We start from the raw sequence: 18,798 nt of genomic DNA, 5'->3' as shown, positions 1-18,798 counted from the left end.
CTGTCTGTCTGTCTGTCTGTCTGTCTGTCTGTCTGTCTGTCTGTCTGTCTATCTATCTATCTATCTATCTATCTATCTATCTATCTATCTATCTATCTCTGTTTGAACACAATAAATCTGATTCTTCTCTTCCACACAAGCCTGTATGTACTTTAACTATATCTTTTTTCATCTAGATATAATTAGCATCTTCTTCAATAGAAGTATATATCCAAAAGTCATGTAAAATGTCTAAATCTATTATTTTTTAAATAAGATAAATCTATCCTCTAATTGATAATAATGCTTAAAATGTACAATTTTTGTATATCCTTGTTATAAAAACCTACCTATCTAACTTCCCTAAGTTGTTTTCTAACAAAATTAGGAAAATAAAATAAATTCTATGTTTACAAGTTTATCATAACATGTGTTTCTGTAAAATAATTAGGAAATCTAGATGTAACAACTATAATGTAAACTAAACTAGTATAATTATTATTAGCTGTTGCTGTGATATCAATCTTCCAAGGATCTAACAAAAGTTGTGTAGGAGAAAGTTTCAAATTTCAATGTCAACATGGAGTTTCTTTCTATCTTGTAACTGCCATCAGGATTAATACAGCAGATTTTACACATAATATTCCCATAACTGTATAATCCATTCTGTTTGAATAAGCAACACAATGTGTGAAATATTTTCAAGCTCTAAACACGCATATTCTCCTATATCAGACAATTCATTAAAAAAAAAAAAATTAATATATGAGAATTGTATCCCAACTCCCCCTCTCATAATGATCGAACGATCAGAATGTCTCTTATGAAACAAGTCCATATAAGGAAAAAGTTGAAGTCCATCCAAAAAAACTTAGAAACGAAAGACATATCTAGGAGAGAAAATGAAAACAAGTATCAAATTTTTATCAAACAATTATATGTTTTTCTTAAGTAATGTTCATTGATCAATATGGACCAATCTAGGCTCATGTACCTTATGTGTTGTTTACCCATTCTTTAAACAAAAATGAACTATAGTCCCAATTAACTTAAGAATAACAAAGGAACCTTCCCAGTTTGCATTCCAAGTACCTACAGATCTGTAATTCTTAACCATAACTTGAGCTCCTGGAATAATTTCTTGACATACTCAGAAGTATAAATCAAAACATAATTTCTATTTATCTAAAATAAAGCATGTATATAACTCACTCAATCTTTAGTTTAGGTTTACCTTTTCCTTTTGGATTGTTCTATAAGCAAATAAACAAAACTCGGACGTTTGATGACAAAGGGCTCTAAAAATAAGTATTTCGAAAATTGACTTCCATTAGGTCATACAAAAAAATCAGGTACTGGACGTGCAAAAAGAGAATAATTTAATTTCACTAGCGTTCTAGCCATTATTGTTAAAGTATAAGTAACCAATTGAACTTCAGTATTTTTACAATAAAATTTATCTCCACTATCAGTCTGCACTGATTCTAGCTAAGATAATATTTCAGGGTCCCCCTCTTTATCCTGTGACCAAATTAAATATTGTAAAGAAGTAGCCTTATCAGATTCTTATATTCTTTTGACTACTGCACTCACAATTGCTTTAATTTTGCAAAAGGACCACTAATTTATTTTGATCTTTCCTATATGTTCTATTTCTGAAAGAAACTTGATCATTTTGAAGTGAATTATTTTTGAGAACCAACCATGCCTCTCGTGGACCATATAGAAAGATACAATGCGAGAGAATGAACCACATTTGCACTGTCACTCTGACTGCAAACAAACATAAGGCAGCCTCAGGTTCAGCTCTTTGTGCAGACATGTGTCCAGGAAGCTTATATTGTAACAAAAGTTGCTGATCTGGAATCCAAACAGTAAATCCCATCACATATGCTCCATTGTGCCAATATGTGGATCCATCGATATAGGCACAGGAAATTATTCCTGACAAATGTCCAATAAAAGTTTAAGGAGTGACTCTTTCATGTTGAATTACACAACTGTGGCTCTGTCTCTCACATTGCGTCATTTGAGCCACGAAATATTTATCTCCCACTTCAACTGTCAAGCCTTTCTCCTTAAGATCCAATTGTCACTAGTCAAATCTTTGTGTATTACCACCCCTTGCATTTCTTAATAATAAAACTTGTGTTTGACTTATAGCATTGTCCAATGCACATTTAACACATTTTTGTAAAAGTACTGATAAAATTGTCTCATCATCCACATACACTTGACTTGAATATAAAATGATTGAGAGAGATCTACATTAATCAGAAATACAGAATTAATAAGGGCTTTCTTTAGATCTTCAAATTATTGTATACAAGGCCTCTCTTATTTTTAAAAATATTTGCCCCATATCCTCAGTAAGTCTCAATATATCATTAAGATTTGCTCATACAGATGCTTTGGCTGCAAAAATTCTCAAGGAAAAGTTGACAAGGCCTAAAAATCTTCTTAAAACATTTACATTAGTAGGTAATAGTACCTTTTAAATATTTTTCTTTTTTTTATCCATGGACTCTTTTCCATGTATCTGGAAGGATTGACGCAAAATTCTGTCATTCTGTCAGCCACAGAAGAAATGAAAACTGTCATGGAATAGCTAGCTAGTTTGTGTAACTGGATCTTTGCTGCTCTGTAAGGACTGATAGTGCATGCCTTAAATGTCACATTCTTTTCAGAGAGCGCAGAAGATAATCTATTACTGTCAGTCATTGCTGTCACACTTTGTATCCCAATATACTGTTGTTAACCTTCTCGTTTATCGAGTTTATCGTTTTTATAGTTTTTGACAGATTTCGATTGTACATCTGCAAAAAAAACTTGTACACTGCTTTTTAATATGACTTTCCTGAATATAACAAAAACAAAGAAATTGTTTGGAGACTGATTGTCTTGTGAAACTCATGGACTGGGACCCGCCCATAAACTGTGCTTGGCCAATTTCCTCCCACAACCATAGTCTTTACTCTTACTAGAAATGCTTATTGCAAAAACTTTAACAGTTGACTTTTAGAAACTTCAGGTTGCACAAACATTTACATTTCAACATTTGCTGGGTAGCCTCATGTAAATTAGGACAATCTACTACCTTTAACTTAATAATCAAATCCAAGTTTGGAATCTTTTGTAAAAATTGCAGTCATTAACTTATTATAACTGCAACCTTATCTGTAGGATTGTTGTTAAACACTAAACACCAAGTTTTTTTTCCATTTATCTAATTTTCATAAAGTTCTTTCCACAATCTCAATTAATGGATTCTCTTCTAAGCTTTGTTCTGCCCCTTGTATGTGTTTGGAATGGCCACATTTATTAACACATATTTTTTGTGTGGCTTTCAGGCTTAACTATTCATGAAAAGATAACAATAATTTACATGCAGCATTAAATTTAGTTGTTTGTCCATTAAAGAACTTTATCTACACTCTGACATTGTTCCATAAACCACTGCATGTCTGTATTCCATTTATAGAATGTATACATTTCCGATAGTACAGCGACATGTTTATACTTCTGAGCTTGAGATCTTAACCATTCCATTTTATCTGCTTATATGAACAAACACACTCACGCCTGTTAAGAATGACAGTCCTGTGCGCACTTAAAGAAAAACAAGAGATTAGTAGTGTCCTTTTTTGTTGCTTTTTGTTATTTCTTTTGTCCTTGGACTTCTGTCTTCAAAATTCAGAATCCGACTTCCACCTTGCCTCATCCAAATGGAATATCTATCGGGTTGCCTACAATGGTGAGCTTTAAAAAATAACGTGAAGTCTTAGTCCCTTTTACAGCACTATATTGTGGGCTCCAACCCGATATCCTCTGACAGGGACTATAACCTTGGCAGAAATCTTCACATACATAATATCATGCTTTCCTAACCTGGAAGCCCTCCTTGAACCTAAACATACTTGGGACCACTGTCCAAATGGTAACGTCAATCAACCTCGTACAAGTTGGGTCTTTTTTTTTTTTCTTCTCCTTGCTGAACCGCAAGCTGTCAATAGGTGAGAAAACAGACAAAAAACTCATCCCCGTAGCAGGATAGTTAACTGGAGTCAAAGATAGATATACTTCATCCAGGTCCGCATTCTTCACCAAAATGTTACGAAATAGACTTCTCAACTGTCACGATACTTCAGGAAAGTTGTTTATTTTCTTAAAGTAAAGCAAAACATATGAAACGGAACAAAACAGAAATGGACAGAAGGGGAGAGAGCTATGTGACAGATGGTACATGTCTACAGAGTATAGGATGTCCTTTTCTCATCTCTCTCTAGAATATCTATCATAGTGTATTCTTATACTGTATGTAAAGACAATGTCACCAAAAAGTGTGTCCCAAGAAGTTAGTAATTCTAAATATAAAAGTAACAGCCACTCTTGCGTATATAGATTCAGTCTATAGTTAGGACACATAACTCCACCCAACATACTAACATAGAAACTCAGAAGAGAAATACATACAAAGCAAAATGGCTTCTCTGTCCTTCACAAAGACATAATAAAGTAACCTTCAAAAACTAACATGTTACATTATAAAATTCATATGTATTTCATTTAAAATAATATTAAACTCTAAATCTCTAACAACAACCACTTTAAGTATAGTAGTTAAATATAGATAGTGTGACTTGAAGCCATTTTTTCATTGTGTCTTACTAGTTTACAAAGGTTGGAAATCTCTGTTTTATATATGTAGTATTGCTTGTAGTATGGGTGTGGATGTTATTAACCTTCAGAACATGTAATGATGATAATAAATCTTCATTTTATTTTCCATGGGCTGTATGCATGTGGCTTTCCTTTTCCAAGCTAGCTGCATAATTATCTGATATACATTCCAGAGGGGTGATGCACAAGTATGCATTATTTAGCATATTAAAAACTATTCAGATGAGATAGCTGTGCAGTTCATGCTTGTTTTAATTCAACCCTATAATAGACATGTGTTGGTTGTTAAAGGTAATGTATCATATTTTTTTTTATTTCAAAAATATATTTTGGTAGGTAAATGTGAGCTATTGCATTGGTGTTTTTTTTTTTTTTTTTTTTTTTAGCCAGTGGGTAGGAAGTGGGGAAGGCCCCTTTTCATAAAAACAGGCTAATTCTAAAAGTTTTGCTAAGGAGATTTCAGATTTCATAGCATACATAGAATGATCAGATGGGAGATTCATCTGCACATCCCTCCCCCTCTCTGTTTCAGCTCTGTACAGTGCTCTATGGACATTCAGCTACAAAGGGATAGTCTAAAAGAAAACAGCTACCTCTGTGCACTGGTTTTAGTAAACCTATACCTCTGAAATCAGTGCTATAGGTGCACACAAAATTAAATCTTTATAGGTAATGAATTTTTTTTATAAATAGTAAACAATATAAAGCATGAGTTAAAAATTTAAATTAAATGGGCTAAAACCATTAAAATATTTAGTATTCTTACATCATTTTTTTTCGTGAATGATTTACACCAAGGTGGTTAAAAGTTGTGACAAAATTGCAGAAAACCCAGAATAAACAATCTGTAATGTCTGAGTACAGCAAGATGTTACCAGTGACCAGCTTTAATACTTTTTTCCAGGTAACTCGTTCCCAGGTCTACCTGGAGACCCTGGTCTGCCAGGGGAACAGGGACAGAAGGGAGATGAAGGTCCACAAGGAATATCTATACCAGGTCCCCCAGGTCAAGATGGACGCCAAGGATTTCCAGGTCCTCCGGGTCCACCTGGACCACCTGGGCCAAGGAGTCCTACTGGTAAAATTTTGTTTACTTATGTAAAAATATGTTGTAAATTGCTTTCACTTTATATGTAATGGAGCTTCACATAAAAGAGGCACTGACCAGGCTTTTTCTGGAATTTTCAAGTTTAAACTAGTATTTGTTGCTAGAAATGTACTTAGAACCCCCAAACATTATATATTTTCTTTAGCAGAGACCCTAGAGAATAAAATGGTGATTGTTGCAATATTTTATTTCACACTGTATTTGCGCAGCGGTCTTTTTAAATGCACTTTAATGGATAAAAAACAAAACACAATACTCACCCAAATTTTTTTGCATAATGTGAAAGATGATGTTGCACTGAGATACCTAACCTAATAGATACCTAACATGTCACGCTTTAAAATTGCACACACTAGTGGAATGACAAACTACCGTACCTAAAAATCTCCATAGGCAACGTTTTAAAACGTTTTACAGGTTACCAGTTTAGATTTACAGAGGAGGTCTTGCACTAAAATTATTGTTCTTGCTCTAACGATTGTGGTGATACCTCACATGTGTGGTTTGAACACAGTTTACATATACGGCCATAACTTACGTATACGTTCGCTTCTACGCACGAGCACAGAGGGAAGGGGTACTTTAAAAATAATTTTTTCTTCTTTGTTTTACTTTTTAATTTTTATTTTTACACTGTCCCAATAATTGTATATTTTTTGATCACTTTTATTACTATTACATGGAATATAAATATCCTTTGTAATAGAAATAAGCATGACAGGTCCTCTTTTTGAGAGATCTGGGTTTAAAAAGACCCCGGATCTCTCATTTACCTTTAAAAGCAAAAGAAAGAAAACATTTTGACATAAAAAAAAACGGGGAAATCCTCTGCTTATGCCCAAGAACCGGAAGTGATGTCAGAGGTCTCTCTCTGGTCCTCCAAGGACATAAAGTTGAGTGGGGGCCATTTTGCCCTCACTCGATTTCCCACCCAGCCAATGGCCGCATCAAATTCCTTCCGGGCATTACCGACGGCTCTAGTAAGCCTGGAAATTATTGGGCAGCGGTGAATGTGCTCGCAGGACCACTTTTATCCGCTGCCCATAGTAAAAAAGGGCTAGTCAGCAAGTGCTTCAACCATTCTTGAACTTAGAGACCCTGTGTTTCTTCCAACCAGTTAGTACATACTGTAGTGAGGTAGGAGCCAGTGGGAGGAATTACAGCATGCGTTGAAGGGTGCATTCATCACCTCCAGAAGTGTTGGATATCTGCAACAGATTGAGATCTACACAGCAGGGTTTTAAGATACAATTTCCTATTAGGTAAGTATACAGCATCCCCTTTTACAGGCTGGGTTTACCTAAGTTTGACCCCATAAGGACAGGCTCACTTTACTTTTATTCACATAATAGAGTGAGGTTTTTTAAATATGTTAAAAAATGTAACATATTATCTAGTACATCATTATATATTTGCTTGGTGGCCATGTTCTATTACCATTGGAAAGATGTTGTCTAATAGTCCTTATTCTTTTTTTTACATAGCTGGAGAAGTCTGTGCACCAGGGTCACCTGGTCTTCCAGGGGATTCAGGACTTCCAGGAGAAAGAGGACAGAAAGGTAATTATGATATTGTGTATTAAAAATAACGCTTTGTCAGTCTTCTTGGAGTTTTACTTTCTCTGCCCATTATCCTTCTATCTATAAAAATGTAATATTGTCTGTTTACTTTAAGGTCATGACTGTCCTAAAATATCTTTTCAGTTTTGATAAATACCAGTGGGTTGGTCCACGTTTAGGCTTGTTTTTCTCTTTTGGAATTACATACAGTAGAAAGTCCAGAATTTTTGGGGTAAGTTTCAAAGCTGAGAGAGCATGTCACAATCCATGTGCTGGATTCATAGTAAAGTATTCATAAATGAAGAATCTTGTTGTTTTGGTGGACAGGTGGAATCCTGGAGAGCTCACTGTCAGTAATTGGTAGATCACACAATCCCCCAGTTTTTTTATAACTATAATAGAAGTTTTTGGGTAGTCTTGGCCTTTAAGTCAAACGTTTAAATGAATGAGGATGATTCAGTAAAGATTTTTAACACATTTCCTGTTGCACTAGATAGTCTAGTGACCAATTAATGTAACTTGTGCAACACTTCAAGAGATAATTCCAACGCATGCTACAGATTTGAACGGTATAAATTTGTGACACTTTTCTAAAATGTCACTTTGGCTGTGACAAATTCATAAAGCGATAACGCTGTTTCGTCATTAGGGAAACTCAGTTATTAATACCAGAGTCATGTTGAAGTAAATTGTGCCAATTCTAGTCTTTGTGACATCTTTGTGACAAATTCATATGCATGTTGTTGACAGGTCTGTCCCAACCTGTCGCATTCATTGACATATGTAGCATGAAAGGCGAGTTACTCTTTTTATGAGTTCTAAGGAATATACCATTATTATAAAGGTTTTTTTTTATAAAACCAGTGTATTAGCCAGTGTTCAGGAAAAAAGGAATGTAAGGTTTCAGGCGTATTTAGATATCATGAAAGCCGGCGTTTGAACTTCCTGATTACAGCTCCACTTATTGGCTATTTTTTAAACAATTGGGGGATCTACAACTATTTGACAAGAGCATTATTAATGAGAACAAATAGTTAATATGTGTGAAGCGTTATATGTTCCACAGTGGTCAGGTTTATTTTACATATGCTGCCTAAAATGTACTTTAACAAAACGGCAGCCATCTGCACACAGACACCAGCTTCCTGTTGCATGAATGTGAATAAGATAAGTAAGTAAGTAAAAGATGGTTTCAGCTCCTTCTCTCCACTGTAGAAAACTTCTCCGATGTTTTTTGCCATTTTTGGGGGCGTAATCCTAGAGGCTGAAAGGGTAAAACACATGCGAGGATTACTGTACATGTGGAGACCAGACGCTGAAGCCATCTTTTATTTAGCCCATTCACATTCAAGCAACATGGAGACGATGTCTGTGTGCAGACGACCACCATTTTGTTGAAGTCTACTAGAACCTGACAAGCTGATCTTGTTTGTCTTGCGCCAGTCTATTTACACGCTGATTGACAGATACAGATTTGAAGGGCATTCAAGCAGTACTATTTTATTGTTTTTAGCTACATTGTTAATCTACTATTATGATATACTGTAACTGTCAAGTGACATCCCAATGCCAACTCTATAAAGATGTGTATGACTGTGGTTGTGGCATGCACTAAATATCCACACCTCCCATACAAATTCAGTCACCTAGTGGCTTAACACTATGTCACACTTCCATAAAGTCATATTGCCATTAATAGAACTAAGTGCATTAATAAAACTTCCAGAATTAGGTATTATAAAAGCTTTCAAATTAAAACAAACACAAAAAGAGAGATTTATGTTCATAAAATATGTCTCTGTGTAGATTATCAGTCTTGAGCAAATAGAGTCATGCCATTTATGTGCTACCTTGGTATACTGTACAGTTCATATCTAGTTAACTCCACTTTCTAGAGAATAATATGCCTGGTTGGTTAGTAACGCAGAATGCTATGCAAAGGTAAAACATAATAATTCTGCTTCCATAGAATTACCACCACACTATAAATCCAAATATAACATGTGAGAGCTACTCAAAGATATCTTGTGGTGATCTTTAGGTGAAACTAAACAGAGGAATAGGGGACCCCACCAAGCTATTACCACTGTGTCAATGAATCACAATGAATCAACTTTTTCAAGGTCTGCTTTTTAAAGGTTTTAGTTGGGCTTTTTTGATTTATGTGTTACTAATGTTATATTTTGTTTGGCTTTATTTTTATGTGGCACTGCCTGTGTTGTAAGTGACAAAACTTTATGGGATGTGAACATTGATTTTTCAGATTTGTGACTCCACCTTTAAAGCGATAGAATTGCTTTTTAAGGAGAATGTGTAGTGGTTATGTATATATTTTGTTTCTTTAATATGGTCAGCATTAAAAAAAAAAAAAACATTTGAAACAATATATATTTTTAAATGGTATCTATGAAATGTTACCTTTGCATATTTTGTATTTTCATATGTAGCCAGCAAGTGGAACAGGTTTTCTTTCTCTTATGTTAAAGGATATAAGAGATCCTAAACATCTGGGTTTATTGCCATCTACAGGTGGTTTGGTCACTGGAAAACAAAAACCTGTAGGCCTGCCCGGGATAACACCTCCCACTACCAATATGTCTGAGTTTTTTTCTAGTGTCTTTGAAGGATAGACATTTTTCTACAGCTCTGCTGGTTAAGGCTAACTAATTTTTGCCAGCACCTTTGTTTCTTAATTTTTTTTCATTAGTCAAAACTTTTGCTGCTGAAGCTTCGTCTCTTTGAATGCAGCTTCCCAGTGCAGTCATCCTCAGTCTGTCCTCTGTCTAATGCCCAGGCCGCACTGGAAAGAATTTTCGGGGATAGCCTAGAAGTGATCTTCAGGTACTTAGTGCCAAAGAGTGCTTTGCAGATCTAGAGTCATTGGCATTGACTTAGTGCTTGCGCTGTATCTGAAGACCTAATGAGTAGGCCAGTTAGGCTTTGCATCAGGAGGTACCTCAATTACTTAGGTCACCAGGCCCCTGTATTCCCCATTCTTGCTGGTTTTACTGCAAAAGAGGTTGACACTGTGGGACTGAGTGCTGACATCATCCTTTGGGTGGAGTGCCGCACAAGCTCTGTGCTCTTTTTCTGCCAAAGAGTGCCAAGAAAGTATCTTTCTGCTTCTGCTCTTGCTTGAAAAGAGTCACCGGGATTTTTGATCTTCAGTCTGTCCCTGCCACCCGCCTACAGTGACTTTGGTCACCTCTGGCAATCCCAACCCTCACCTGCTACTAGCTGTCCAGGTTTTGTGAGTACATGCCTCTTACCCTGAGCCCATATGTTGTGCTAACACCATGCGGTCACAACATATTTGATTCTAGAATCCGGGGAGAACAGTCCCACTGTATAGGGTGCCCCCAGCTCATATCCTACCAACAGTTGAGGGGCTGCTTGCAGTAACCCTACTGACAGAGTAGGTGTGTGCAGACTAGGGCCAGGAACCATATTATCTTCTGCTCCCCCCTTGTTGGGTATGGATGGGCCCTTTCATAGAAAATTATATGGTCAAATTGGAAACATCCCAAGCTGTTTGCTCCCCCTAAATGCTCATTAGCCTTGTATCCATTTATTGAGAATTCTGTGCAGAAGTGATTGGTTCCCACTGGATCTGGCAGTGTCCATCTGTAACAGAGCAGAATACTATTGTGGTAGATGATGTCTCTGTCTTTAAGGATTAAATTGGTAATTGGTTAGAAGCCCATTCTAGAGCCCTTTTTGCTGGGGATCAGGCCCTTTATTCAGTCCTATAGTAGCTATGACATTACTTTGTCAGAGTGTGTCTGACTGGTCAACACTCCTTAAATCCAGTAAGATCTAACTGCTTCAGAGGTTGATCCCCTGCTTATAGAATACATAGAGCAAATTACTGTAGAATTAACTTCACCTGTGACAGTTTGCTTTAAGCCTCTTGTCTCATTTCCTGCATGTCAGTTTCATGTGGGTTCATATACATTAGCTAAAGTGCTGGACATAGGAACCTTTGCGTCAAAAGTGTTTTATCTGCATAGCCTTTGAAGGACAGAATCTCTTCATCAATCAGGTCTTGACAACATCCTCGAGGGTAAAACAGGTGGCATAGCACCCTTCTTCCTTAGCAGGAGAAACTTAGGTCTGATGATAGTCTCTTTGGAGACACTCCCACGTTCACTCAAGACCTGTACAATGCAACATTCTGTTGCCATGGAATAAACTGATCTGGTCTCAGGATGGACAAATTGGTCTATCAGCATGGACCATGCTGTCTCTTGAGTGAGGCAGATCAGAATCTGTTCTGTGCAGAACTTCACATTCCAGCCAATTAAAATGTGTACATTGTAGGCGTAGTCAATTGGCAAGCAGCCTTCCTCAGCCGGCAGCGCCTGGACCTGGAGGTGTGGTCCCTAAACCCGGAGGTGTTCCAAGACTTGTGTGGCAGTTGGAGGATGCTGGATATGGACCCCCTGGCTTCCAGTTTCAAAAATGAACAGAAACTCTTTGTCCCCAGGAAGTAGGCAATACTAGGTGAAGCTGCCTTTCCCCTCCTAAAAAACGTATTTCTGTCTGATTCACAGGATTGAGCATCTGAGGGATATTCAGGATGTTCCTCATTGCTCCAAACTGGCCCAGGCTAATGTGATATGCTGACCTGGTAAAACTCCTAGCAGATGCTCTGTGTGCTTTTCTGAAACATCAGGATTTTCTCTAACAAGGACTAATTTGCCATTCTGCTTCACAGTTGCTGGCTTTAACAACATGGCTGGGACAGAAGAATCCCTAAATCTGTGATTTCTATGATCTAAAAGCAAGGAAGTCCACTTCTAGTGAGGTCTATTATTAGACATGGAAGGCATACTAAACTTGGTGTGAGGCCTAAGGCCTCCAACTCAGGTGCTTCTGCGGGGGACAAACTCTTCCCTTCCTGTAGCTAGGCATAGCTCTCAGCACTATCAATGGTTAGGTTTCTGCTCTGTTTCAGAAACCAGTGGTCTCTCTGTCTTTGAGAAAGCCCTTTGTACAGGGGTTGCCCTCTTCACTCTGTGGGGTCTAAATCTGGTTCTCTGCGCTTTAGAAAATGCTTGTTTGAACCCATTCGAGACAGATATTTCTCTATACTCTCACCCACAAGGTGGCGTTTCTTGTAGCCATCATCTTTGTCAGGTCAATGTCTGAACTGGTGGCCTGAACTTGTAAGGTGCCATGGCTGGACTTGCATTGGGAAAAGGATTTGGTGAGGCTCAGGACTTTTTTTTATTGTTCCACCTCTCACCTCGACCAGGACAATGTTCTTCCATTTCCACTGTTTGGTTCTGGTTCACCTAAAGGAAATTTTCCTCCATTGTCTGGATGTATTTCTTTGACAGTCTTTTTCTCAGCCATTGCATCTTTGAGGAGGACTGATAACTTTTATGTAACCCAGAATAGATCCCTTAAGCATGTTGTGACTTCTCTTTCCACCATCTCAAGGTGGCTCAGACAGACCATCATTCAATCTTATGGTCTCAAGAATCAGGTATCATACGTCCTTGTCAAATCACACTCTACAAGATCTCTGAGGGATTCTTGGGCATTTCAGCATTAAGCAACTGTTTTCTAGATTGTAAGGCTGCCCCCTGGTCTTCTGTTCACACATTTTTAAAATCTTACCAGGCAGATGTGGCGGTTTCCTCTAATACCAGCTTTAGGAGTAAGCTCCTTCAGGCGGCTTCTTTCTGTCGTTTTTTAAAGCCCCTTTCACTCGGGCGCCACCGTTTGGCAGACTCTGCTTGCTCAGCTGATCCCTTCTGAGCAGACAGATAACAAGTCCATCTCCGCTGTGCAGAGCAAGGACGGAACAGTCCCGTTCTCCTCTATTGAAAATTTGGGTGAAAACTGGCTGCCAGTCTGTTTCATCCAATCCACTAGACGGATGGAAAATAGGACCACCATCCGTCTGGATTTTTCCGGCAGGATCGGATAGCACCTGCTGACATATGCTGCTCCAAAGGGGAGAGTGCAAGGTCCGATCAGATCTGCCTGGAAAAACTGACCTGATCAGACAGCCCATGTGAAAGGGGCCTTAGGCCTGTTAGTGATTGTTTTCTGTGTTGTTAAACCCTCAGTTGAACTGTCCCAAAGGTATAAGATTTCCTGTATCCCCAATGGGTGAGAAAGAAAAACAGAAAATGGTATACTTACATTTCTGTAATGTTCATTTTCTTGTACATCTTTATGGCAACATACACTGGGTTGTGGTTCTATCCCCTCTACCTGAATTGACTGAATAACTAAGTTAAGTGCACACACCAACACATCATTCTTGGTAACTATCACCAAAGATGAGGCTTGTGTATGCTGTCATGAAGATGTATCAGGAATGGAGATTTTCAGAAAGCTGAGTATACACTTTTCCATTTTCCTAGCGCATCATGGCAGTACACACTGGTAAATAACCCACAGAACGGGAGGGTGGCAACAGTTATTTTATAGCATAGAAACAGAAGAAAAACGCTGAGCTACAGTTCTTCCAAACTCCGCTGTCATTAACTGAGCAGGACTCACCCTTTAATGGGAAATGCAGGTGTATTTTAGATGACCATTTCGCTACTTTACAGATTGTCTCTGGAAAATCGTGACAATATGCTGCTCAAGATGTTGCCTTTGCCCTTGTTGAGTGTGCCTTAGGTCCTCCAGAATGGAAAGGTTTTGTAAGGAGAAAGCTTTCCTAATTGTTTTGACAAGCCAGGAAGTTATAGTATGTGTTGACGTTGACTGTTTTATTCTTATGCTGTGAGGATTCACAAACAGCTCAGTCTTCCTGAAAGAAGAAGTGGCTGCCAAATAGGCTTTAAAGACTAGGCTTACATCTAGAACAGGGGTACCTAAATAAAATTCATAAAAGGGCCAGTCGAAAAAAAGTTTCTTCCAGCGGAGCTCCGAGTGTCATATTGGTGCTATAACTCCACATGATATCCTCCACATCGCAGCCTCTCGTACACGTCACAGTGCCCACACACAAACACCCCTTTAAGGCCCACAAACATATCACGCTTTGTCTTTTTTTTTTCCAGCTTTATTGAAATGTCAAATTTAAATTTAATTTTTGTTTATGCACCGCAGCTCAGTTTCGGTGCGTAGAAATAGTATGCATTTCACACTGCACTGCTCAGCACTCAGGGTTGCTGTTGCAGTGTGAATAGGACACATAGAAAACATTTCTTTTCTACTGCCCTTGCAGAGACCTGTGTTTTGCTAGTGCAGAAATCACAGACAGTCCATCAGTCCCCCCCCCCCTCACATCACAGACCTCCTTTTACATCAGTGTCCTCAGCCCCCCCCCCTTCACATCACAGATCCCCTTTTACATCAGTATCTTCAGCACCCCCCCTTCACACCCCCCCCCCCTTTACATCACATACTGTCTCATCACAGACCCCCGATCACAGACTGATCCATCACAGATCCCCATCACAAACTGACCCATCACGGAACGCCCTAGTCACAGACTGATCCATCTCAGACCCCCATCACAGAACCCCCCCAACCACAGACTGACCATCAGAGACCCCCCTCACAGACTGTCCCATCACATACTGCCCACCACAGACAAACCTATTACAGACCCCCCATCACAGAATCCCCCAATCACAGACCCCCATCACAGAACCCCCAATCACAGACCCCTCCATCACAGACTGACCCATCACAGACCCCCCACCCCAGACTGACCTTTCACAGACCCCCCTTCACAGACCCTCACTAAATCACAGGCCCCCCTTCACAGACCGACCCATCACAGACCCCCACCCCAGACTGACCCATCACAGACCCCCCGCCCCAGACTGACCCATCACAGACCCCCATCACAGACTGACCTATCACAGACCTCCCATCACAGGCTGACCTATCACAGACCCCCAAATAACAGACCCCCCCACCCTCACAGACCCACCTATCACAGATCCCCCATCACAGACCCCCACCCCAGACTAACCCATCACAGACCCCCCACTCCAGACCAACCCATCACAGACTGACTTATCACAGACACCCCAAATCACAGAACCCCCAATCACAGAACTCCCCAATCAATCCCAGAACCCCCCAATCATAGACCCCCCATCACAGTCCTCTGTTCTTTTCATAATAGCACAGCAACCCCCCCCCCCACCCACAGAGCCCTACCTTATTCACACAAGACAGAAATCACGACAGCCCTGGACAGAGGGCGGGACTTTTCACGTTAAAGGTGAGTGATTGATTGCTGGGACTGCCTAGCAACCAATCACCCACTTCTTCACTTTAAAAGTCCCGCCCTTTGTACTGAGCACCCGTGCTTCTTGTGTGAATAAGACAGGCAGTGTGGGGAGGGAGCAATGCATGATATTATGGATATTATAGCGGCAGCAGCAGGCGAGCCGGAAGCTGGGACAGGACAGGACACACAGGGAACTACTTGGCGAGGCAGCGGTCCAGGTAGGAAGGTTACTGGGGCTGAAAGCGGACCACGGGATGCCATTTAGTGACGCCTGATCTAGAGAATGTGGATTTCCCATCTTGCTGGAAAAAGAAGGCAAGATAACTTTTTGGTTAAAGTTAATGGTGGATGATACTTTTGGAAAAAATTGCTCCAACAGCCTCAGAATCACTTATCGGGGCAGCAGAATAAATGAGGCTCTGTACAGACTAATGCTTACAACTCTGACACTCTTTTGGCAGGAGTAATGGCTACCAAAAAAATAACATTTTATCGCTGAATTCCTTAAAGTAGATGACTCGGTAACAGTGACCACTTAGGAAAGGATGGTTTTCTTGGAGGTCCTAACTTGAAATAAGCATTCAGGAATTGGACTACCAGTAGATTCAGGGCCCACGTAACACTGGTCAGAGCCAATAAAGCTGAAATTGAACTTTTAAAATGTGATAGAATATAGACCTTTGTTGAGGCAGAGTTGTGAAAACTGTAGGATTGAGCAAGCTCTGGTGACAATGGATTCCAAGACCTTTGTTCTGCAGAATATACAAATTTGCACTATATCTTATGATCTGTTTTGTTTGTAGATTTTCTAGCTTGTACCAAAAGCAGCAATCACTTTATCAGAACACTTTGTGAATTGATTCCTTTACAGATTCTTTGAATGGAGATGTAACCCCCCCCCCCCAAACATTCGCCTCTTTTTCTCTTGAGCTTCAGTAAAGCAGGATTGACAGACCATAATAAATATAAATATGCTCTACTGAAATAACATAAACCAATCAATCAATCACATTTGTGTATTGTATACTTATACAATCCAAATCATCAGTGAATATTGACATAAAAATCTATATAGGAGTTCATGATTGAGTCCATATCTATATTCACTCCGTTGAGGAAAAAAACTTAAAGTAAGAGAAAAAGGTGTGTACTAGCAGATACCTCTACCAATCTCCTCTCACCTAAAAAAAATTACCCCCATAACAAAGGTCAATGTGTGCCTCCGTGAAATCAGTAAGATCTGGGTTTGGCCATCTGGACTCTCCTCAGAGATCACAATATCCTTTTCAGACCTCCAGCAGTCATTAACAGCTCAGGTATTATAACATTGAACAGTGCTCAAAAAATTTAAAAGACACTGTGATACTGTGGCATAGTGGCATAGTGATCACTCCAATATTTTATTGTTAAAACCAGAATAAATTACACTCACATGATAAAAAGTGGTAATCTTTGAGGTGATACATGTGGTGTGTATCACTTCAAAGATCCACTTATAATGCTGCTAGGGGGGATGGCTATAGTTACTCTAGAAAAAAGTCTGGAAGGATGCAATGCGTCAGTGGGCATGGTTTTCCTGACATTATCACGCTAGGTGGGTCAGTAAAGGCGTTGTGAAATGTCCCCAGCTGGCTATTATTGCAGAGCGTGGCTTGACTATGTATATGCTTACATGTTTTTTCGTAAATATGAGTGGATCTTGTTATAAGGATTTAAAAAAAATACCAGTATGCACTATGAAGTCTTTTTTATATTTATATGTTATTGCTGTAAGGACTCCCTGAAAGGAGGAGGATAACTGTGGGAGGAGATCTGTGGACTTTAAAATTTTAAAGCAATATTGGACCTTTTATTTAGTAGTGAGGTCCATCGCAGGAGATGAGGGCACAGCTATTAGTACACCGGGGTGGCGTGTTTGGAAGCCCTCACAAGAGTGCTGATTCACTATTTTTATGGTGGTTATCATCTATGCATGGAAGTTTTGAAGTAACTCACATGTGGTTTATTGGGACAAATATTCTATTGGACCATTTTGCACATATCTTTTGAGAGGACATTTATTCGTAATATATGTTTGCATAATTATATTTGTTTTTAATTATATGTTTCTTGTTATTGGAATATTTGTGCACTTATTAGGTAGTGAGTGGAGGTATTCACAGTAATCCACTTTTATATATATTGTCATGATGCGCCTTTGTACTCATCATAAAATCATTTTCTTGGAGTCCACTAAGGGATACATGACCCACCCCTCTGTGTTTACGAGTTTGCTCTTGGTACTGCTTACCCTATGTTGGCCTACATATTTTTTTTTTCGTTGTGCAGTTTGCAGGTCCTTCTGTAGGTAGCAGTAAAATCTGTAGTTTAAGGCTTCCTAGGTACCTTAGTAGTAGCTGTTGACAAAACCCTTTTTTACAGAGCTCAATAGCTCAAGTTTCTTTTCATACTCATGAGTCAGAGCAGTAACTTTTCCTCTTCATCCCCCCTTCCTTTGTGTGGAGATTAAATCTGAGACAGGGGGGTTTGAAGGATATTGCTCTGCTCTCTCTTTTGGAAACTGATAGTTCTTTGGAAAACTTTTGTGATGAGTGTACCCTATTAAGCATTCATTTGTAAAACAGTGGTTGTGCATGTATAATGTATAACTATAATAGGCTTGTTACTACATTAACTGACTTATATGTGTCATGTAAAATGTATGCAGGTGACAAGGGAGATACATGCTACAACTGCATAGGAAACGGTCTTATCGGTCCTACAGGAGACCCTGGCCCTCCTGGTCCACCTGGAAGCCCAGGTAAATGAAAATTTGAAGTTATTTAATACTTAAAAAATTAGCTTTTTCATTGTTTAAATTGTAATTATACATCATACCTCAGGGCACACTTACAGTATGCTCTGCTTCATGCCTTGAAGTGCTACTGACCATTATAACTAACACAGCATTCACATGTACTTTACGCATCATTATTTTCTCAACAGGACTGCCTGGTTTTACTGGGCCAAAAGGTGATCCTGGCCTTCCTGGTTTGACAGGTCCTTCTGGGCCACCCGTAAGTTTTTTATTTTTATTTTTTTGCACTGTAGAAGTAAATAAATGAACTGTAAAGAATAATTAGACAATTCTCCGAAACTTCTGTTAGATCCGAACAATTATACCATTGCTAATATTGAAATAAGTGCTACATTTGTAAGACTTTCTTTTATGAATCTATTGTATAGGTATATACCATTCAGTTCCCTTTTCCTCTAAA

General features: G+C 38.9%; 1 protein-coding gene across 2 annotated transcripts in view; it reads left to right on the top strand.

Annotated features, from left to right (window-relative positions):
• COL4A5 (collagen type IV alpha 5 chain) overlaps positions 1–18,798 on the top strand; it is a 245,222-nt gene that overhangs the window by 117,171 nt on the left and 109,253 nt on the right. For both annotated transcript variants that reach the window (XM_082264454.1, XM_082264453.1), the window contains exons 20-23: positions 5,564–5,737; positions 7,252–7,326; positions 18,249–18,341; positions 18,527–18,597. In XM_082264454.1, the coding sequence (XP_082120580.1) occupies positions 5,564–5,737; positions 7,252–7,326; positions 18,249–18,341; positions 18,527–18,597 (413 nt within the window). The remainder of the gene's footprint in view (positions 1–5,563; positions 5,738–7,251; positions 7,327–18,248; positions 18,342–18,526; positions 18,598–18,798) is intronic.

This window comes from Pelophylax lessonae (assembly GCF_965119305.1).
Source record: "Pelophylax lessonae genome assembly, chromosome: 7".
NCBI classification, from domain to species: Eukaryota; Metazoa; Chordata; class Amphibia; order Anura; family Ranidae; genus Pelophylax; species Pelophylax lessonae.
The sequence above is the reverse complement of the archived record's forward strand: the minus strand, read 5'-3'. Positions and strand labels throughout refer to the sequence as shown.